Here is a 23,535-nt window from a genome sequence, read left to right on the forward strand (position 1 = left end):
CCTTCATGCTGACCAAAGCACCAAGACATTCGTGTCATGTAATCTTAAGTTATCACAATTCCTTCTCCATATTTTTAGAAATAAATTAATAACCTGGCATTCTCTTATCTTCTGATTATAAATAGATTCTATGTCTGTCGTATTAACCAAGCTTAAAATGCACAAGCGTCAGAATAGAGATAGATTTTGATATCTCTCTCTCCCTCTCTATGCAAATTTAATATTGATTTCTGTCCAATTGGCAAGGCAGCTGTTTTGTGGAAAGTCTCCAGTCTCAGAACTCGATATCATGGTTCCATGTAGTAAAATGATCACAATCACAGGAAGTGTCCCGAGCAAGGGTGCATGGCATTAAATGTAGACGCCGGGGAGGGGGGTGGGGGGGGGGGGGGGGGGGGGGTACTTAGCGGTAATCTGGAACCCTTTAGCCATCTCCCCAATTAAATAATGCTGAGCTGGGGGAGTCAGCTGGGAAATATGATACCTGATATTCTGGGTAACAGTTATTCAGTGACGTAGTGCATGCAATATAAGCCGTCTGATGAAGTGATCCCTGAAAGCCCTGTTGAAATTGTGCACTCGCAGTTCCCAATGGAGATCAGATGAATGTCGGTGCCCAGACCTGGAAAAATCTGGAGCTTCCCGAGCAATGATACAGGCACTGAGCAAGAAAGACATTGTTATTGTCTGCGCACAATGTTAATTCATGGCCATAGACGGATCCAAGCCAACCGTCAAGCAGCCGTTCACACTCTGCCCATTTCATTCCCCCCACATTCTCATCAACTTCCACTAGGCTCTGTCCCTCACCTATTCATAAAGGGCAGTTTTCAATGGCCAATTAACCCACCATCCCCACGTCTTTTGGGATATGCAAGGAAACCTGAGCACCCAGGAGAACCCATGCAGCCATAGGGAGATCGTGCACACTCCATGCAGACAGCACCAGAAGTCAGGATCGAACATGGGTCGCTGGAGCTATGAGGCAGCAGCTCCACCACTTCCTTTGCGCTTGCTTTTACTCTAGCGTCTGGTCACTGACCATCCTACCACTAAAGAGACTTCCTGCTTATTTAGAGTGAGAGCCGTACATAATCTTCTATCCAATGAACCCGCATCCATTACACTGAACTGCAGGTTTCTGCTGAATTGCCTCCTTTCCTGTGTGTCAGTATACCGTTTTGTCAAACTGGAAAGGGTGCAGAGAGGATTTACGAGAATGTTGCCGGGACTTGAGGGCCTGAAATATAGGGAGAAGTTGAGCAGGCTAGGACTCTATTCCATGGAGGGCAGGAGGATGAGTGGTAATCTTATAGAGGTGTACAAAATTATGAGAGGAATTGATCGGGTAAACGCACAGAGCCTTTGCTGAGAGTTGAGGAATCGAGAACCAGAGGTTTAAGGCGAGGGGGGAGAGATTTAATAGGAACAGGAGGGGTAACTTTTTCATACAAAGAGTAGTGAGTGTATGGAGCGAGCTGCCAGAGGAGGTAGTTGAGGTCGGTACTATCGCAATGTTTAAGAAATATTTAAACATTGGATGGTGCATGGTACATGGATGGGATATGGGCCAAATGCAGGCAGGTGGGACTAGTGTAGATGGGACATGTTGGTCAGTGTGGGCATGTTGGGTCGAAGGACATGTTTCCATGCTCTATGACTATATGTCTCTATAATTTGGAAACGGACCCCATGTTATTTTGGAGATCAATGTTAAACTAAAATACCCTTCAGAAAAGGAAAGACGGACAATAATTTTATGTTGACAGAAGTCAGCTGTATGAGTTGTGCATGTGTGTTAAATGTCTCTGTGGTGGCCTCTTCCATGTTGCTGTTTCTTCACATAGGCACCTGAAGGGGAGCCACAACCTATGACGGAAGTGGACCTCTTCATTTCAACACAGAGGATTAAGGTTCTCAACGCCGATTCGCAGGTAAGTGCTCAGAGAGTAAATCTTTTAGCAGGAGATTCTTTTACTTTGGAAAAGCTGTGGAAAAAATCATGAATAAACCCAATTCCTAAACTGTTAGAATACTTTCCGGCGTAAATAATTTGGGTCCCCACACTTCCTGCCTGGTGGAAGGAATTCATTCGTAACTATGGAGATAGATATATGACCGGATAGGAACATTTGGAGGAAGCCTTTAAAAATTGCTTAGTGGTGGGCTGTGTCCTTGTCTGGTCAGCGGTCAGCAAAACCTCTTCACTCAGACTGAGACCAATGGTGCTGGGTTGAGGAGAGGTTGGCATTCCCACCCTGCTTCAAGCGGTTCTGGGATTAGATTTGATGTTTAATTTGTACTGATCGCTCTGCCACTTGCACTTAACGTGTGCTGGATGGATTTGACAGAATGCAGCCTTAGCATGTTGCTCGGGCTGCCCAGCATTGAACTGCCAGCAGGGATTTGCAGCCGTACAGAGTGCCGGCTATTCGCCTCTCTGCTCTTTGACGGAGCAGCCAGTGCATCCTGTGAGCTTGTCGATTGACAGGATGTGGCATCTAGCTCTTAGCTAGCAGTCTCCATCCCGTGCAATCCCTGGTGGCTTTTCGCTCTCTTTGATGAGCACAGGGAGCATAACGGATTAGAGTGAGGTACGGGCTGCATGATAATTTCCGTGTCTCTGTTGTGTGTGTATGAGTGAGTGTAGAGATGGTGTGTCTGAGGTTATGGTGATATGAGTGGCTGTAGAGTGCATTGGTGAACGTGTGTGCTAGTGCTGTAGTTTTTATTTGGTTACTGTTGTGTGTTTGTATGCCTGACGTTGGTTATGAGCTGTAGTTAATGTCTGTGTGGTGGTTGTTGGGTTGTGTGTGGGTGACTGCATGCAGTATGAAGTTGGTCTTAAATATGTGCTGTTGATCTTGGTGTGGGTTTGCAGGCTTAGCTGTTGGAGGTTGCATACGGTTGTTGATGTTAAGCTGCATTGTGCTGCTTGGTTGGCACAGGGAGGTATTTGTGTTCATTTGCATGTTTGGCACTGGCACCCGTACCTGCCTGTTTGACGTTAGGACCCGTGCCTGCTAGTTTGTGTTTGGGGGAACGTGTGTGAATCAAGTGGTGAAAATGCAATTCTGAAACACATCCATTTTGTGTGCAGAGCAGAGCAAGTTGTTTGGAAATTAATGAAAAAAATGAGCCACTGCTGGAGAAATCATTTTCAACATTGAATAGCTTTCCTTAAAACTGTTGCTGTTTGATTGTAATGTGCCCCACGTTCTTGCTGCTCTTCACTAGGAGACTATGATGGACCATCCCTTGAGGACCATTTCGTACATAGCGGATATTGGGAACATCGTGGTGTTGATGGCACGTCGGCGCATGCCTCGATCCAATTCCCAGGACAGCGTTGAAGCCTCCCACCCTTCCCAGGATGGGAAGAGGCAGTACAAGATGATCTGCCATGTCTTTGAATCGGAGGACGTACGTAGTACTTTGATCTTGTGGGTGGTTGCATGTTGTCTTGTGGTTGTGCAGGTAGCGTGGTAGCCTTGAAAAGCTCAGCAAATAATTATTTACCCAAGGAATAGTTTAGTTTATTGTCATGTGTACTGTGGTGGAGTGAGAAGCTTTTTGTTGCGTGCTAACCTGTCAGTGGAAAGAGTACACATGATTACAATCGAGCCATCCACAGTGTACAGATACAGGATAAAGTGAATAATTTCTAGTGCAAGTTAAAATCCAGTAAAGTCAGATTAAAGATAGTCCGAGGTCTCCAATTAGGAATTGTCGTAGCTAAGAAAATGGAATGCAAAATAATGAAAATCTTCCCACATTTCTAAAGCACATTTCTAAAGCATCCCAGAGCACAGCATACAGTTCTGGTGTTTAAGGAAGAATAAAGTCAAGTATGTTTAATTGTCAGATGTACCAACAACGGAACAATTATATTCTTACTTACAGCAATATAACAGCCGAGTAAACACTATGCACATAGATAATATATGATAAACATCAATTCAACATATTAGTATCCCCAATATTAGTGCAAAAAAAAACCCCTGAAGTCCTTAGTGCATCCATAGACAGTGCATAGTTTATAGTTGAGGATAGTTTGTGTCAGGTTCACAAACCTGCTGGTTGGTGGGAAGAAGTTATTCTTGAACCTGGTGGTCACTCTTGGAAGCAACATGCATAGGAGATCATTAGATTGATTCCTGGAATTAAAGACTGATTAAATAGATTGGGACGTGCCCTCAAAATGAAAAGTGATCCTATTGAAATGCACACCATTCTGAGGGGGCTTGAGAGGAAGGATGCTGAACTGATTATTTCCTTCTATGCAGTCAAAATCAGGAGTGTGAGAGGGACGATTTGAGAACAAATGTTTACCATGCGAGTGGGTGCTGCTGTGGCTGATATAGGAAGGAATTGCCGAGGCCGGGACGTGGTGCTGAGGCCAACTAGTAGAAAACTCATGATCTGACTGTACGGCAGTGAAAGCAGGAAAGGCCATGGGACCAATTCCTGTTGCTATTTCATGTGGACTTGGAGGTCGATCTCCCTCAGAACAGAGAAAGCTGAAGTAAAAGTTGTCGGAAAGCTCATGGCCCAGAGGAAGACATTTGTCCCTCGGTATTTTAAACGGTAACGGGCGCAGAGATGATTTATGAGGATGTGCCAGGACTCGAGGGCCTGAGCTGTAGGGAGAGGTTGAGCTGGCGAGGACTTTATTCCTTGGAGCACAGGAGGATGAGGAGTGATCTTGTAGAGATGTACAAAATCATGAGAGGAATAGATCGAGTAAATGCACAGTCTTTTACCCAGAGTAGGGGAATCGAGACCAGAGGACAGAGGACAGAGGTTTAAGGTGAGGGGGGAAAGATTCAATAGAAACTTGAAGGGGCAAGACTTTCACACAAAAAATTGTAGTTTTATGGAACGAGCTGCCAGAGGAGGTAGTTGAGGCAGATCCTAACACAATGTTTAAAAAACCATTTGGACAGATACATGGATAGGATAGATTACGGGGGCTCTGGGCCAAACACAGGCAAGTGGGACTAGTGTCGATGGGGCATGTTGAACGTCATGGACAAGTTTGGCCAAAGGACCTGTTTCCGTGCTGTGTGACTCTATGATGCTCTCCATCTCACCAATCTATTCCCACATCCTAGCTCTTGATCATCGTGTTGCAAGTTACAGCTCAATGGTTTGGTGGAAGCATTAGAAACAGTGAAGGTTTCAGATGAAGCACATAAATGTGATGTCCTCTGGGCCCAGATGTAAGGGGATTGACAGAGGAACCAAAAACCATTTTTATGTAACAAGTGGTTTAAACCTGGAGCCTGCAGCCTAACGGCAGAGAGGACAGATTCAGAAGGAGCGTACAAAAGGGATAAAAGAGTGCCCAATTTCACATTAATCATTGTACATTTTAATCAATCAATCAAATAGATCCACCTGTCTCTTTGATCTTTGCCAACCCTGCTATCCCTCAGCTCCTCCAATTCTCACCTCCTTCATATCCTAAATTCTGGAATTCCTTCCCTAAACCTCTTTGGTCTCCTCTTTTCCATTAAGACTCTTGTTAAAACCTACCTATTTCATCCCATTCTTGGTCACCCTTGGTTTGTGTCTCCATATCAGACCTAGTTTGTTAATTTTTCCTGTGGCACGTCGAATCACAGAACAAACAGGCCATTCGGCCCTTCAAGTCCATACCAATCTTCGACATTCCATGATGTTGATCTCACTTTGCCATTAAATCCTAGCTGCACCAAGTGGTGGTTTGTCTTGATTCTCTATGTTAAATGTAATGTTTCCTTCCTTTCCTGCCCTGCAGGCTCAACTGATAGCCCAATCCATAGGACAAGCATTTAGTGTCGCCTACCAGGAATTCCTGAGGGCAAACGGGATTAATCCAGAGGACCTGAGCCAGAAGGAATACAGCGACCTCCTCAATACTCAGGACATGTACAATGACGACTTGATTCATTTCTCCAAATCGGAAAACTGCAAAGAAGTAGGTGTAGCATTGAGGGCTTTTGCTTTAAGGGACGGGGTCTTGTGGTAACTGTACTGCAGTATAGAGACAGATGGTCACGGGCATTGTTAACTCAGTCTTCTGTTCCTGTGGGCACCTCATCCAAAAATGTCATTGTAAAGATCGGACCAGGCCTCAATTTGGTTGCTCATAATTTGATTACTAAACCGCATTTGAGATCGGTTCATGTTGCTACATTGATAATTCATGACAGATGAATCTAAGGGGAATCTAAACCATGGATCAGTAGATGCATGTGTAATCTACACTCTGTGGTAGGCAGGTATTACAGTTGAATTATTTCACATGAATCTTTTCCTTAAATTCTATGTCAAGGATTTTTTTTAAAGTTTAAAATCAAGCAACTTGCTGGTTGAGCATCCATTGGTTCTTCCTGTCATTTTTTTCTGCTACCTTTCTTCTATCCAACTTGTTGACTAAAGTAGCGCAGATGCAGGTCAGCTGGCTCGTTGTTCCAGTGCTGGCTCCTTGAAAGAGCTCTCCAATTAGTCCCACTGCCATGTCCTTTCCTCTCCTCAGTTCCTACATTTTGCTTTCTCAGGAATTTATCCCAATCCATTTTGATAGTTAGATTGAATTGGCACTCACATTCTTTTAACTACTCGCTGTTTAAAACTGTTGCCCCTTTATGTCATCCTTTATGTTATGTTAGATTCCCAATCACCTTAAATCTGCATCTACTGATTCTTGGCTCTTTTGCTAATGGAAACAATTTCTCCTTATTTGCTCTTTCTAAACACTCCTTGAATTTGAACCCCACCAAGTGGGGGATTTTTGTTCATCAAAGATTTTAAAAGCCAGATGGAGAAGGCGGAGAGGTGAACTAACTTCTTGTTTTGAAACGCCCAATTACAAGTAGAATATTTACTCCTGGAGTTGATGCTACATACAAGCCGCTGCCCATTGTTTCCTCACACCTTGTTTACTTGATTGAGTAGAGAATAAAGGGTCTAATAGGTGAATGACATTAACTCTAAGCAAATAGACCTGAGGAACTGGGTGGTCTTGCTGCTGAATGCTAAATCGACTGTGGTTATGTTTTGGGTGGTAAAGTAGATTCTTTTCCTCCTGGTCAGGTTCATGTTGAGAAGCAGAAAGGTGAAATACTGGGCCTGGTGATCGTTGAGTCAGGCTGGGGCTCCATCCTTCCAACTGTGATCATCGCAAACATCATGCATGCAGGGCCTGCAGAGAAGTCTGGAAAACTGAACATTGGAGACCAGATAATGTCCATCAATGGCACCAGCCTTGTGGGGCTACCATTATCCACCTGTCAGAGCATCATCAAGGTACCCCATCTGATTGTAGGCCTGATATAATTAAAGGGAAAGAATGCAGCTGGTTTTTTACATTCTCCATGCTTCTTAGAGCCATGTTCCACAACTGTGGTCAATATAGATGCTCTGTGTGTCTCATGGCTGCATTGCTTGGAAGCTATCGCTGGAGATAAAGATTTCCACAGTTCATTGTTGTATGATCATAGAGTAATGGAGCGATACAGCATGGAATCAGGACCTTTGACCCATTGAGTCCAGGCAGACCACCAACCACTCATTTACAATAACCTTGCATCACATTTTTATTCTCCCCATTTCCTCATCATTTTCCCCCAGATTCCACCATTCACATACGTACTAGGGGCAGTTTACAGTGGGCAGTTAGCCTATCAACCCGTATGACCCTTGGGATGTGGGCAGCCCAGAGCACCAAAAGAAAATTCACTGTCTTGCGATCAGACCTCCCAGCTTGGGATCAAGTTCCAGCTTGATACATACAGTGTTGGCCATGTGAAATGTCCTAGATAATTGGAAGTAATTGGGGAAATGCTAATTCCTCAAATTGGGGCTCATGACTGAAAGCCACTGAGCTCCCGAGGAAAAATGGTGGTGGGTTTGGTCAAAGGGACAGGAAACTTGGAACCTTCCACATGAAGTGAAATGTTAATTCCACGACAAACCCACGCCTTGGTCTCATGTCTGAGACGTAACTCGTTTCATTTGATTTTGTTTAATCCAGGGATTGAAGAGCCAAGCTCGGGTCAAGTTGAACATTGTGCGATGTCCTCCAGTCACTACGGTACTGATAAGGAGACCAGACCTGCGCTATCAGCTGGGCTTCAGTGTACAGAATGGCATTGTAAGTAAAATGTAGGAAAGAACTGCAGATGCTGGTTTAAATCGAAGATAGACAAAATGCTGGCACGGAGTAACTCAGCGGGACAGGCAGCGTCTCTGGAGAGAAGGAATGGATGATGTTTCTGATGTCTGAAGAAGGGTCTAGATCTGGAACATCACCCATTCCTTCTCTCCAGAGATGCTGCCTGTCCCGCTGAGTTACTCCGTGTCAGCATTTTGTGTCTATCTTTGGCATCGGAAGTAAAACTGACGACGTAAGTAAAAAAAGTTAGGGGAACAGATCTCGGCTTTTTATTACTCACTTCTCTCTCGGAAGGTCCCAAAAAACCTACTGCCAACGAAGTAGTTTTGAAGTGTTGTCACTGTTGTAGGAAACACAGTCCTTGATTTGCAAATAACATGAACCATGTGTGAAGGACCAGATCATCTGGTTTCAGTGGGTGCAGTTGAGGGACGATTATCGGTCCCAGGGCACTAGAGAGATCATCAAAATGATGATCTTTGACATCCCCTGAACAAGTTGTTTAATATCTCTTCAAAAGGCAGCATGTGCAACAATACAGCCCTGGATAATCGTCCTAGCTAAAGCCACGAGAACAGGAATTGAATCCATAGCTTTCTGATTTAATGTGGCCATTGTTGTAGTATAGGAAGTGGAGCATCTAATCTAAACACAGCATCTTCCCATAGGCTGTGGACGTTTGCTTGCTGCAAAGAAGGTTCCAGCTAGACGCATTCATTCAAAATAGTAATAGGTTTTCCATAAGGTTGCAGCAGTGGTAGGAGGGTTATAAGGAGACATTTGGGGACAAAATATACATGGAAAATTGTTATTATCTGAAATGCGTTTCTTGAAAAGTCATTGAATAAGATTACCTTTGAGATAAAAAACTTTCAAAAAGAAAATTGACTGTTTCAATAACGCAGAGAAATTACATTATATGTGGGTTTTAGCACAGTTTTATCCACCACCAAAATCTGTTTTGTGAACCACTGGTGGAGAGAAGACGTGCCTTTGTTGCACTCTGATCCCTTTCAACTCTCAAGAAGGAAGGTTTGCCTGATAATTTTACATGAACATGGAGACCAGTTACCTGTGAGGATTCGAAAACAAATGATGATCTTCAAAGCAGTAGCTACTTTTGAGTATCAGTTTGGGAATGAATTGTCTGTCCCATTGATCTTTTGTCTCTGCCTGACAGAGCAAATGTGGCCCTGGTCTAACAATTCACATGAAAGACACAATCTCATACAATGCCACACTTCCTCAGTACTGTACCAAGATAGTCTGCTGTCACTTTTGTGATCGCCTCGTTAGATCAGACCGACCTTCTGGGTCAAGAGATGAGACGGCTTAGTACCAGAACAGATTCACTGATCGCAGACCTCCAGCCTGAATATTGTCGTTCCACTACAACCTTCTGTCTTCTATCTGTAAGCCAGTTCTCGATCCATACAGCCAAGTCACTATTAATCCTGTGCATCTTAATCTTCTGGAACAGTCTACCATATGGGACTTTATCAAATGCCTTCCTAAAATCTATGTGGACACCATCCACCGCTCTATCCTCATCAATCACCTTTGCCACCTCCTCAAAAACTTGAAAAACCCGATCAAATTTGTATCCTCCTTGCATTGAGATGATGGGCGTAAGGCAATAGATGTATCTTCTGATCAAATTGAAAGTTCACTTCACACTTGAAAACCATCTCTTGGGTCACTAATCAATGACTGGTTGATGTTCTGTTTCAGATCTGTAGCCTTATGCGTGGAGGGATCGCAGAGCGTGGAGGAGTGAGAGTTGGCCACCGCATTATAGAAATCAATGGGCAAAGTGTTGTCGCAACACCTCACGAGAAGATAGTCCATGTTTTGTCCAATGCAGTTGGTGAGGTAAGTGTTGTCTTTCGTTGCATTACTGAGGGATTAGTACAGTTTATTCATTATTGAGTGCTGACTGTAGCTTCATTGTCTGTCTCTCTACATCTGGATCATGTTCTTTTTCTGTTCTAAAGAAGCTGATTTTGATTACATAGTTTTCAGCATTGAAGCAGGATAGTAAGCCCAACTAGTACTTGTTGGAATGAAAAGATAAAATGTTGGAACATTCGGGTCAGGCAGCATGTGTACATAAAGAAACAGCGAATGTTTCAGACTTTTTGTCAGCACACAGAAAATACAAGTTAATTTTCACCTTCTCAGCAGAGAAGGTGGGGGCAGAGATATCACATGGACGATGAAGAATATCTCTGCTAGGGTGAAACTAAATAACTTATATGTGGCATATAGAAGCCCATTATCCTTCTGTGTGATGTATAGCAAATAACACGCTGTGGGTCACATCCAACAGGCCAAACCAATGAACGGAGAAAAATCGAGCCAAATGATGATGCATAGAAATGGCCAGTACTGATGTAGACAGAAAGGAATAGTTGGTTATGGAAAGTTAGAACATTTGTCCAATAGACTGCAGTTGTGCCCAAGTTACCTGCATGATTCCTCAAACATGGGTGTGGCCTTGTGATGGTGTAGAAGGCAGTATGTGTACATAAAGGTGTAGAAGGCAACAGTCCAAAAGGACAGAGAGGTAGCGTGCTGGGCTATTAGAACAGCAGCAATCACAAGTGGGACAAGATGCTCCACAAAGCCACTGCTCAATTTGCTTTTGGGGGTTTCTCCAGTGCAGAGGAGATTGCGTTACAAAGCACCACATTAGGCTGGGAGAAATGCAAGTGAATCACTGCTTTACCTGCAAAGTCTGTTTGAATCCCTGGATGGTAAGAAGGGAAGGGATGAAAGGATAGGTGTTGCACGTCCTGTGTGTTGATGATAAAGTGTCATAATGGGGATGGAAGAGTGGGTCAGGGAGTCACGAAGGGCACGTTCCCTTTAAAATGCTGAAAGGGAAGAGAATTGTGACTGGTGATGAGAGATGCACGAGATGATCTTTTGAACGCAGGGACTGGTGGCAGTGGAGGGTGAGGGTCAGAGGAACTATGCCCTGTCCAAGGGGGTTATGAGAGCAGAGGTGTGGGAAATAAATGAGATGTGGTCAAGGGTTCTTTTCTGTGTGCTGGATGCCAGTGGGAAAGCACTGTTCAGAAAGAAGGGAAGCATTTTAGAGGCAGCATGCAGGAAGTCTCATTGTTGGAGCAAGTGCAAAGAACGTTCAAGGCAGCTGTGGTCTTACAGAGCATGTTTACTACACTTTTGATGCAAGAAGGAAAAGTCAGAGATGGAAACATAGAAAAATAGGTGCAGGAGAATGCCACACGGCCCTTCGAGCCAGCACCGTCATTCAATATGATCATGGCTGATCATCTAAAATCAGAACCCCGTTCCTGCTTTTTCCCCATATCCCTCGATTCCTTTAGCCCTAAGAGCTAAATCTAACTCCCTCTTGAAAACATCCAGTGAATTGGCCTCCACTGTATTCTGTGGCAGAGAATTCCACAGATTCACAACTCTCTGGGTGAAATTTTTTTTTTCTCATCTCAGTCCTAAATTCTTAAACTGTGACCCCTGGTTGTGGACTCCCCCAACATCGGGTACAATTTTCCTGCATCTAGCCTGTCCAATCCCTTAAGAATGTTATATGTTTCTATAAGATCCCCTCTCATTAGCCTTAAAATTAGCCTTAATGTGGAGTGCATAATATTTTTTGAGATTGTTGGTTACAACATTAGCCTCCAGCTACACTGGATCTGTCATTCTCCATAGTAAGACAGGATTCATTAATACAGCAATCACAATATGATTGAATTTTACATTTGATTTGAGGAGGAGGAGGATGCGGCCAAGAGTAATATTTTAAAATAGAGATGACCATGAAAGCAGAACTAGCTAAAGTCAACTGGCACATTAAATTATAGGATCAACCAGACAAAATGGAGCAACAGAGATTTAATAGAAACTTTCAGATTGCACAGATCCAATGAAAATGGAACCCCTGAAGGGCCAGAATGTCTAACCAAAAAATGTTAAAAGAAATATCAAACATTAAAAAAAAACATAATTGTATAAAGACAAATAATAGATCAGAATATTGGACTGAAGGTAAAAGCAAATGAAGAAAAGGTTAATAAGCTAGGAAGTATTAGAGTACAAGGTAATGTCAGCCAGAAGTATAAATACAGACGTTCTATAGCAATTTCAATAAAAACGGAAGTACCAAAGTGAGTACTAGTTCTATAGAAAGTGAATGTGGGAATTAATAATCGAAAACATGGGGTGGCAGATCAGTTAAGCAGACATTTTGCATCACTCGAAATAGCTGTAAAAGGGGAATTATTCACGAAAATTATAATAATTGTGGAATTGATAGGGAACACAGGCTGAAGGTTTCTGGGGGGGGGGGCATTGAACATCTTCAGCTCCTAAAAGTAGCAGCACCCTGTGATTGTTGAAGCATTAGCCTTATTTTTCAGTTCCCTAGATTTGGTGAATGTCCATTGAGTATATTCAAAATAGGGAATTTAAAAGGGGATGGAAAACTAAAACACCAGCCCATTAGCTTAATATCTGTAATTGGGGAAAATGTACGACATGATAGCAGACAGGTTATATAACATTCAGGATGATCAGGCATTGTGTACTTGATTTTGTGAAAGGAAAATCATGTTTGACCAATGCATCCATTTGTGTGTGCTATGTTCCCTTTCAAGCTTTTTTTTAAAATCACCAATAAATAGTAGTTGGCTTCAATCTGGAACTCAATAGTGTGACACTCTTTACCCAGAGTAGGAAAACGTGAACAAGGGGGCAGTTTAAGGTGAGAGGGGAAAGATTTAATCAGGGCAGCACAGTGGCACAGCGGTAGAGTTACTGCTTTAAAGCGCCAGAGACCCTGGTTCGATCCTGACCAGGGGAGCTGTCTGTACGGAGTTTGTACATTCTCCCTGTGATTACATAGGTTTTATCCGGGTTCTCTGGTTTCCACCCTCACTTTAAAGACGTATAGGTTTGTAGGTTAATTGGCTTCTGTAAATTGTACCTAGTGTGTCAGATAATGGTTGAGTACGGGGTGATTGCTGTCGATACGGACTCATTGGGTTGAAGGGCCTTTTTTCCACACTGTATCTCTAAAGTCTAAACCCGAGGGGCAACTTTTTCACATAGAGGGTGGTGGGTATATGAAACGAGCTGCTAGAGGAGGTGGTTGAGGCAGGTACTATAACACCATTCAAAAGACATTAGACAGGTACATGGGTAGGAAAGGTTTAGAGGCCAAATGCTGGCAGCTAGGACTAGCGTAGAATGGGGCATCTTGGTTGGCATGGGCAAGTTGAGCCGAAGGGCCCATTTCCACATCATATGACTATAGAGCAGTGCTTCTTAAACTATTTCAGTGTCATTCACCCTTCAGTCTTTATCACAAAATTTAATTCACCCTCAACTAAATTTCCTTATGTTTTTACGGTCAATTTTCTTCTTATTCTCCCTTGTGTATAAATTTATATATAATTTATTTTGTCACATGACCAAAATGCATAAATTAACTAATTTCTTAAGTCTTTATTTTATTCAACTTTTTGAACACCCTAAAAATATGAAAAGAAAACTAGGTGTAAAAAAAAAAGTACAATTACCACTGGAATTGGAAAATCATTCTCTTAGAATGATTAAAAAAAACCATTCCTACGTCTAAACACTGGGCTTCAGCCCCATCCTACCTTTGGGCTTTGATTACTGCAGTTTTTTTCTTGGAAAACTAGCTGAAAAAAACATGGAGTATGTGATTTAATATAATAGTATCCAACTAATATAACTTTCTATAACTCTCCCCGAAGAAAGCTCACAATACCTCCAAATATCAACTTGCCATATTTGGTATGCCTCTCTCCAGAAGCCAGCAGACAAGTAGCTAAATGTGCAACGCAAAGTAAAGTTACAGTTCAGCAGTTGCCTACGGCGATCCTCCAGTGTTGACATTTATATAGTTATGATTCCACTAGCTTGTCTGGTCTTCCCTAAAAGGTTATATTACAGTAAATTTAAGAGATATCCTGATACTTTGAAATTAGAAAACCATAGGTAGAGAGAAAAAAACATCAAATTTCCAGCTCCACTGCCATTAAAACCTATAAAAGCTTACTAACCACTTTAATGGCAATCCCTTTTTTATGTATAGAAAAAAATATATGAACATCTGAATAAATTGTCATTCACCCTTCAAGTTTAATTCACCCTAAAATAATTTCATTCACCCTAAAATAATTTCATTCACCAGTTTAAGAAGCAGTGCTATAGAGTATAAATGTTGGACCTGTTTGGCACTGATCCTTGAAGTGCTGAGCAAATGTTACGAGTTCTCCGATCAGTTACACCAGTGTGCCCTTGAAGTTACCTTGGTCTGAATAATAAATCCCGAGAGAGTGGGATAAATGCCAAAGAGATTTTTAACTTTCCTCAAGGGAAGAAATCAGATCTGTGTGTCAGTCACTGCAAATTTTGCAATCCCTTATCGTTGAATTCTCCCGTGGTAATTGGTTTAAGTTTTAGCCTTTTGCTTGCTTGCAGGGAGCCACACATCGGAATTGGCTCAGTGTTTCTGTGATATTAACATCTGAACTAAGCATGCCAGGATAGGAGTTCATTTGTGGTCATTGGCACCAAATGAGCATGAGAATGACAGGCACTGATTGTTCTCTCCCCAATGGCTGGTTCCACTGGGGTCGGTCAAACAGCGTGTGGAGGAGAATCTGGTCAGCTGTCAATGTTTAGAAGGATGAGGGGGACACTTATTGAAACTTACCGAATAGTGTAAGGCCTGGATAGACGAATGTGGAGAGGATGTTTCCACTAGTTGGGAGAATCTAGGACCAGAGGCCATAGCCTCAGAATGTAGTTAGGAAGGAAAGATTGATCAACCATGATAGAATGGCGGAGTAGACTTGATGGGCCGAATAGTTTAATCCTGCTCCTATCACTTATGACCTCTCTGAACTGCAGTGACTGCCTAAGGTAGTGAGCTGATTCATGTATTTCCATCTGTTTCCCGACATGTAAACAAGGACACATGGTGATTGCTGGCAGTCCAGAGGACTGAACTAACAATACAGTGACATGAGTTCAAATCCTTTGCAAATGGGGAATTTAAATTCTGTTAATTTATTCAGTCTTGATTATGAAGCCGATATTGTTGATGGTGATCTGGAAGTTACTGGACAGCGGCAGAAATGCCTCTGGTTAACTGATGATACTTAGGGAAGAAAATCTATCTTACCTATATCATCTAGGTTGTATATACTTCAGACCCACAGTGGTCTGGTTGTCTTGAATGGCCCTTTGAAATGCTCTCCTTTAAGATGCTCCTTAAAACCAGCCTCTCTGATGGAGTTTTTGTCATCTATCTTATTATCTGTCAAATCTTGTCTGATAACATTACCATTTGGGGCTTTGAACCTACTTAAAGCTATTCTCTCCCAGATAATAATTCAGGTTATAGGCGGTTCATTTTTCAGGTGGTGGTTCATTTTCATCCATGCTGCCATATTGACGTCACTGCTTGTGGTGTTAGGGGTTCTAGGGAGAAGACAGGAGAATGGTGTTAGATGGGAGAGATAGATCAGCCATGTTTGAATGGCGCAGTAGAAGATCCTCTCTCTCCCCAGCTCTGGTGATGTGGAAATTCAATCTGGTCTTCCTCATTTCTCCCCTAGATTCACATGAAGACAATGCCTGCAGCCATGTATAGACTGCTGACAGCTCAAGAGCAGCCTGTTTACATCTGAAAGGACTACACCCCCTGCCCCAGTGTGCACAGTGGAAGTGTCTGTGTGGTTTGGTTGTGTTGATCATTGCTGCATTTGTGCAGCTGCAGAAACTACCATTTTTTTTTAAACGTGCTTTGTTTGACAACAAAATCTGTAAAAAAAAACGAACGATTTCTATATAAACGACGAACCTTTGCCTTTCAGACATGCAACTTTGTGCGGTTTATATAGAAATAAATGTAAATATATTCTCGCAGATTAATTCTCACTGAGTTAACACAAAATAAGTGACTGGGCACCTATATAGTTTAATGTTATTTAAGAGAGGGCTTTTATGCAGAACCAGTTCATTGCAGGTGAGTGATTATGTCATTGGGAAATGTATTAAAAGTTAAACAAATTGATAGGCATTTACAAAGTTTCAACATGTATGTCCATTTACCCAGAAGTCTCTATGTCTTCTTCATTCCTAATTATATTTTAAAATATTCCTGATTAATTCTCATAATCTATTACTCTTTACCTCATTGATACATTCCAACATGCACTGGAGTGTTTGTAATGAAGTTAGTTTGATAATCTTATCCAAGTCAAAGTTTGAAACCATTCTCTAAAGTTGAGGGCAGACCATTCTTGTGTCAGCAATTTTCGATTTTTTAAATAAGCTGAGGGCCATGAATTCCTAATTTAAATTAATAAAAAGGCAGAGTTTAGAAAGCATGGAATGTTACACAGTTCCAATCTCGTAACATCTATCATCTGAAAACTAATCATTGGCAACGCTTGGGTATATTAATGTTCTATTTTGGGGCAAAGAATTAAATATGCAGAGGTGGGACTGAGATAGAAATTATTTAAAAACATAGGTTTAATATACGATCTTAAAATATGTCAAAGTAAAATGTTAGCATCAAAGTGGTAGAGTCCTGCCAAGCAATTATACATTTAAACACACGCTAGGACCTAACGTGTTGTTAGACAGCATTACATTCATTGCTGGGGTACTTCACTTGCACACACTCGAACATCCAACAACAGATACAATTTCTGAGCCAGTGTTTCAGTTTGAGATCTACTTTGTGTAACATGAATCCAGTTAATGAAAAACTTCATATGTTTAGCTACTGTGCCGTCATTAGTGAGTTTTAAGTGGGGGTGAACAATGTTTAATGCGGCAGAACCTTTAACCAACAGGGGGTCATAAGGATAGACACAAAATGCTGGGGTTACTCAGCTGGTCAGGCAGCAACTCTGGAGGAAATGGATAGGTGATGTTTTGGATTGGGATCCTTTTTCTGAAGAAGAAAGGGCCCAACCTGAAACACCGCCTATCCATTTTCTCCCGAGTTGCTGCCTGACCTGCTGTGTTATTCCAGTTCTGCCTTTGGTGTAAACCAGCAGCTGCAATTATTTTTTAGTCTTTGAGTAAGTGGTGGCATGATTCTGCTCTCTTGTGGGACCATGAGTGCCATGAACATTCTGGACAGGAGTTTGACTCATGATGAGGTTAGCATTCGACAAGCAGTAATCATACAGGTTTATAGTACAGGAGGTGATCCATTACACCTGTTAGGTGAAAGAGCTATCCAGCCTGGAGCCTGTAAGTTTGCACAGTGCTCATCCTGCCACTTACTAGATGCTGTGAGACTGTCTGGTAATGATCAGTGATCATCCAGTATTGATGGATTAGTTATGCTTGTGGATTAATTGGATGAAACATTATAACAGAGTGCTTTTGCACTTCCCAGCCAGAATGTCCTGAGAATTTTAGTGGAGCATTAGAGTCCTGTCACAAAGGTAAATTAATTGAGACCAGAGTAATTTGAGGGTGAATATACTGAAAATGCCAGAGTTTATCTCTGCTTTAGACTCAGTTCCTATGTTTACACAAAACTAATGTGTTAACCTGCATAGTTCTGTAGCATCATTACTTGAAGTTATTATAATGGCATGGCACAAGTTAATGGGTTTCATTCAATGACATGTGTGTTAATATCTATAATCTATACCTACAAATGCCGATGTGAACTTAATGTAAATACTTTATGCAGCACTAGAATATACTTTTTTTGTTATTTGGTGCAATATAATATAACACCAGACATCAGGAGGTTATAACACTGCAACATAAAGTTCTACTTTGTAATGTTGTTTGAAGTTTGTCAGCTATTAATTATTGTCAAATAATGCACTTATGAATGTAGTTCATAATCCAGTTTTTTTTTTGAGGATTATTTTTTGTGTTTGTAATACAGTGACAGCGTCTATTTATTTATGTTACTGTTAAGGATTTTTTTTTGGGGGGGGAAGGGGAAAATGAGAGTGATATGTTTAATGATTTACATTCCTTAACTTTTTACTCAATTACAAAGAGGAAAAGAAAAGTGTTCAAATGTGTTCGGTCTGCAAAAACTTATTTTATCATCTTGAAAGAATTTTGCCCATGGTCTCCACAGCTGAACTCGTGCGAGAGTATTGGCTAGCAATTGTAAACACTTCTGTGCACTCAGATCCATTGAAGAGAACCAAATTATTTTCTTCACTCATGTGACATGACGATTCTGGTAAGGTCGGTGTTTGTTGCCCTTCCCTACTTGCTGATATTCTTCTGAAGAAGGAACTCCCGTGATGTTGTTAGGGAGAGAGTTCCCACATTTAGTCCCAGGATGGCCTGCACATTGTAGGGGGAAGCAGCTGATGTATTATTGTGTTGTATTGCCGCTCTTGACTGTGCAGGATTTTGGGATGTTGCTGGCTAAGTCTTGGCAATTAGCTGCAGTCTGTTTTGTTCATGGTACATGTTGCAGCCACAGTGCATTAGTGACAGTGGGTGTGAACATTCGAGATGGTAAACCCTATCCTAACTGAGCAGATGTGCGTGCAAAGTGATTGCAGCATTTTGGTGTGCAAGTATAAAAATAATTATAGGAATGGGAATAGAAATTGAAGAATTCCAATCCATTTCCTCTTTGAAGAAGGGTCTCGTCCCTAAACGTCACCCATTCCTTCTCGCTAGAGATGTTGCCTGTCCCACTGAGTTACTCCAGCATTTTGTGTCTACCCTTTCTCTTCAGTTCACTTTGTATTGCGAATATAAGTTGAGAGACAAAGGGAAACTTTCCTTAACAATAAAATGCCATGAGATTGTAGCAAAGTTCTGGTGAGTCATGGCAATCTGATTCAAACCAGTTGTGCATTTTCTTAAATTAAAACAATTGCTGGAAAATACCACTATCTTAGTGGTAATACTGGATCGGTAGTTAGAAGGTCCAGAGTGACTCAGTGACACTGAATATTAATGCTGCTGCTTCTAGGCTCCAGGGACCTTGGTTGGATTTAGCTGTGTGGAGTATTCACTCTCCCAGCGACTGCGCGGGGGGGGGGGGGGGGGGGGTTCATCTCATGACCCCAACAAAGTGTGGGTTGATGGGTTAATTGGCTGCTGTAAATTGCCCCTCGTGTAGGTGAGTGGGAAGGATAAGTAGAGGGAGTTGAGGGGCATGAGTGAGATTAGCTTCAGGGAGATAAATGGGGGAATAAGACTGATTAATGTACTAAGAGTCAACATAGACTCAATTGGCCAAATAGCCCCTCGAGCCTTAAGAAAATATGTGAGAATGGTCGGGAGATGCATGTTCAAATCCTAATATCTTCATAACGGAGTAAATAAGTGTGGCATCAGCAATGGTGGCCAATATACATAGTGGATTATTGTAAAGCCCTTGTTTGTTATGAGTGATCTTTCAGGCAGTAAAGTGGGGGAATGAGATCTACATGATGTAATAATATAGCGTTAAAGACACAGCAGGTCAGGGTGCATCAGTGGGGGAGGGAAAGAAACACAGCGGAGGTTGTGTAGTTTGACCCACCCACCTATTCCAGAACTTTGCTTTTATTTGGGGTTTTTGACATCGGTACTTGGCCACAGTGCATTTACTCATCTCTTTCTTTTGACATCTCTTTAAATCAGTGTGTAATAATGTCTGACTGGGGCTTGGCTCGAAGTGCCTTGAAAAAGGGCCAGTTACACTTTGCTTCTTTTCACTAAGTTTAAACAACAGAACCAGCAGCACATGACTGACCACACCTGAGATTAGACAGCACGCCTGGCGTGTTCTTGTAGAGGAGGAGGGGAGAAAGCCCTGGAGATTGTTGCTGATCTTCCTGTTTTGGTTCACTACGCGTCGGTCCTGTGACTGGCGTTTCCACGTATTGCCTCTCTGTAGCTGCTGTGTGTTGCATGTATTTACTTACCTCTGTAACAGTGTTCGGGCACTGTCGGCACAGGGGATGTGTCTCACAACTCTTGAACAATAAAACGTACCAGAAACAACTGCGCACCATCTGAATTTCCTGACGACAGAATTTTGTTGATATTTGCTTTTGTAATAAAAGAATATTTGAAGTTGTTTGAGAAGGTGGCATTCCAAACAGTGGAAACAATGTACTCACTGCTCTTGCCCGGTAACATCAAACTGTCCTCGATGATAATTGACAATTTCAATGCCTTCTTTTGTTAGCAACTCTGACCTGAAAGTATCAAGCTGGATCATAGCCCTCAGGATAAAAGTCACATGAGTGCTGAAACACAGGTAATCTCAGTACAAAGCTACTGGAAGTTGTATAAACCCTCCCTGCGCATTCATTACCTTTAGTATTGTGGGACATGTAGCAATCAGTATGAGCAGAGTGAGATCTGGCTTAGAGATGGTGGGACAGAGCTAAATAGTGGTGGCGGAGATTTCCTTAATGGTGCTATTAGATCTGTTTACACAGGGCAAGAGTTGGACCTGTGGAACCACTGTTTGATTGGTTGAAAGATACAGCATAGAAACAGGCCCTTTGACCCTCCCTCATCCACGCTGACCCTCGATCTCCCGTCAAATGTTACCCTACCTTCTCATCCACTCCCTACTCAAGCCAATTATCCTACAAACCCATACATCTTTGGGATGTGGGAGGAAACCGGAGCGCCTGAAGGAGGCCCACTCGGTCACAGGGAGCACATGCAAACTCCAAACAGACAGCACCCTAGGTGAGGACTGAACCGGGGTCTCTAGCACTGTGAGGCAACAGGTCTACCACTGTGCTACTGCCCTGTTCTCCAATTATACATTACCAAATAGAAAAAAACAGTGACAGAGGACATCTGTGACCAGTTTTAAGAGACCAAACATAGCAGAATACAAATCCACTTGATCCATACCTTTGCAACACTTCTCTGTGTTGGTCTGCTCTGTGGATAGTCCACATGAAGCAAGATAGCTGTACAGTTTATAGATACAGATGTTTATATATGTACACACTTTATTCATATACAACATTTAAGATCATTTGCTAAACTTTAAGTTATAAATCGCTGCAGAAGGCAAGGGAAATAATTTTGTCACACGAAATGTACCACTGGTCGCTCCTGATCCAAGCAGCTCACAAAGCTTCATTAATCAGATCTGGTTCAGCAGGGGGTTATTCCATTCAAGAGACTGCAGGTATAACATAGAAAATCGTTGTCTGCTTCCATCTGCCGTTTTCACACCTTATCGTTCCATATCTCTAGTTTCCCTCACCCGTCTCAGTCTGAAGAAGGGTCTTGACTTGAAACGTCACTCATTCCTTCTCTCCAGAGATACTGCCTGACCTGCTGAGTTACTCCAGCATTTCGTGTCTATCTTCGGTGTAAACTAGCATCTGCAGTTCCTTGCTACACATCTAAAATGTGTAAACAGCCACCAAATAATTTAGTATTTCGGGAGAATTTATCATATGCACCATTTGTATGTCAAATTTACTTGCTTTTGTTGTAGTCAACTCTTGACGTCTGCAGAGAAGAATCCCTAATTTGAACTCAACGTAAGGTAGTACTTTGATTATTCAGTGCAGTAAAGGTAACAGTTAAAAAGCATCTGTGTTAATTGGTTGATCTGTTTCAAATAAAGTGCCCTGTGGCACGGTCAGACGCAAGGGACAGTAGATCATTGAAATTTCTCTATCGAAGTTGAAGGAGTAAGGTGTCAAAAGATTTGTTAATTTAATAACAGGTATAAACTGAGTACTCTCATGCTATCGAACAAAACATTTTATCATAAATGACAAATCTCATTAATCCACAGTTTGAGCTAAGGGCACTTTGAGGAGTTTTTGTTGAATTTCACATATATTCACTCGTGTTGTTCTCCAGTTTGTTAAGTAGGGCTCTAATTCAGCTTCTCCCCTCTCTCGTATTGCACTATCATCTTGAGGTTATTCCTTTTCCTGGCGTGTGTTGCTTGAGCCCTCAGGCAAAGTTTTGGCTCGTATTCGCACTGGGGAATGTCCTGGTGATCACAGCACTGTCTCTTGTATCACCCCGATCAGACTGTGTGGCCGTTCCTGTTGCCCTCTGGCTCCAGGCCGCACCTCCTCTACGGTGCACGTGCTCAGGTCCCCACAGCTCCGTAGGTGCAACAGCCGTGTGCGGCCTTGTGTCTGGGCCGCTCCCCTGCGCGGGATGGTGCGTTGCAAGTTGCCCGTGATCGCCTACCCAGAAAGGAAACACAACCCTTTAAAATTCACACTGAGCTTACCGGGCCAACAAGAATTAGGAGTAGGCCATTCGCGCCGGTTCACCCATTCAATAAGATTGCGGCTGATCTGACTGTAAACTCAACTGTCTAACCTTCCACCCCTTTGTGGTCAAGAATATCTCTAACTTAATAACTAAGGTTAGTGGAAGAAAATTCCTTTGGGTCAACGCTGAAACAATTCTGCCACATTTCTGTCTTATTAGGCGATAAATGGGACTAACTTAGATGGGCATTGTGGTCTGCATTGTTAAATCGGAACAGGTGACTGGAAGCTCGTGACCCACATCAGGTGGCACGGTGGTGCAGCGGTAGAGCTGCTGCCTTACAACAGTAGAGACCCGGATTCGATCCTGACTGTGAGTGCTCGGCTGTACGTTGTTTGTACGCTCTCCCAATATCCTGCGTGGGTTTTCTCTGGTTTCCTCCCACACGCCAGAAACGTACAGGTTTGTAGGTTAATTGGCTTGGCATAATTGCAAAATTGTCCCTAGTGTGTGTGGGATAGGCACTGGCAGGCGTACATTCAGTGGGCCAAAGGGCCTGTTTACGCACTGGATCTCTAAACTAAGCTATGCTGGTGGACTGAACAGTGGTATTCTGCAAATTGCTCATCTCGTCTCCAATCTAGAGGGGACCATGGATTGTGCACCAAATGCATTTTACTAGTTGGAGGAAGTGACAGGTCTGTGGGCCCCTGATGGTGGAAAACGACAAGGTGACAGACACATCACCTGTACTTGCTTGGGAAAATGCCATAAGACGGAGTAGCTAGTGGCAGTGGAAGAGTGAACCAGGGAATAATGAAAGGTGTGTGTCTTTGAAATACTGAAAAGGGAGGAGAAGGTGTGTCTGGTGGTAGGGAATTTCATTGAAAGTGGCAAAAATTAGGAAGGTTATTTGGTGAATATGGATCTGGAAGGAGAGAACAAGGGAATCCCTAATCCCACTCTGGCCAGGGGGAAGAGAGGTGCTTCAAATTGACTCTAACAATTTGAGATAACAGGCCTCTTTGTCTCAGTTATCTACTCGTAATGTAAACTGCGGTTTTCCTCGCTGGACACCTGCTGCTCGATTTGTGAGACATTTTCCAGCAATTTAAACCTAGACCGTAGAAATA

At 42.4% G+C, this 23,535-nt stretch overlaps 2 protein-coding genes across 7 annotated transcripts in view; one reads left to right on the forward strand and one right to left on the reverse strand.

Moving 5' to 3' along the window:
• The window catches only part of apba1b (amyloid beta (A4) precursor protein-binding, family A, member 1b), a 134,143-nt gene extending 118,125 nt beyond the window's left edge, over nucleotides 1-16,018 (forward strand). For all 3 annotated transcript variants that reach the window (XM_055632489.1, XM_055632488.1, XM_055632490.1), the window contains 7 exons: nucleotides 1,848-1,934; nucleotides 3,238-3,423; nucleotides 5,783-5,962; nucleotides 7,081-7,293; nucleotides 8,021-8,140; nucleotides 9,893-10,033; nucleotides 15,802-16,018. In XM_055632489.1, the coding sequence (XP_055488464.1) occupies nucleotides 1,848-1,934; nucleotides 3,238-3,423; nucleotides 5,783-5,962; nucleotides 7,081-7,293; nucleotides 8,021-8,140; nucleotides 9,893-10,033; nucleotides 15,802-15,873 (999 nt within the window). In that variant the 3' untranslated portion in view covers nucleotides 15,874-16,018. The remainder of the gene's footprint in view (nucleotides 1-1,847; nucleotides 1,935-3,237; nucleotides 3,424-5,782; nucleotides 5,963-7,080; nucleotides 7,294-8,020; nucleotides 8,141-9,892; nucleotides 10,034-15,801) is intronic.
• Nucleotides 16,019-21,002: 4,984 nt separating this feature from the next.
• The window catches only part of fam189a2 (family with sequence similarity 189 member A2), a 79,577-nt gene continuing 77,044 nt past the window's right edge, over nucleotides 21,003-23,535 (reverse strand). For all 4 annotated transcript variants that reach the window (XM_055632494.1, XM_055632495.1, XM_055632492.1 and 1 more), the window contains one exon: nucleotides 21,003-22,371. In XM_055632494.1, coding sequence (XP_055488469.1) covers nucleotides 22,177-22,371 — 195 coding nt within the window. In that variant the 3' untranslated portion in view covers nucleotides 21,003-22,176. The remainder of the gene's footprint in view (nucleotides 22,372-23,535) is intronic.

The sequence above is a fragment of the Leucoraja erinacea genome, chromosome 3, assembly GCF_028641065.1.
Source record: "Leucoraja erinacea ecotype New England chromosome 3, Leri_hhj_1, whole genome shotgun sequence".
In the NCBI taxonomy this organism is placed as follows: domain Eukaryota; kingdom Metazoa; phylum Chordata; class Chondrichthyes; order Rajiformes; family Rajidae; genus Leucoraja; species Leucoraja erinaceus.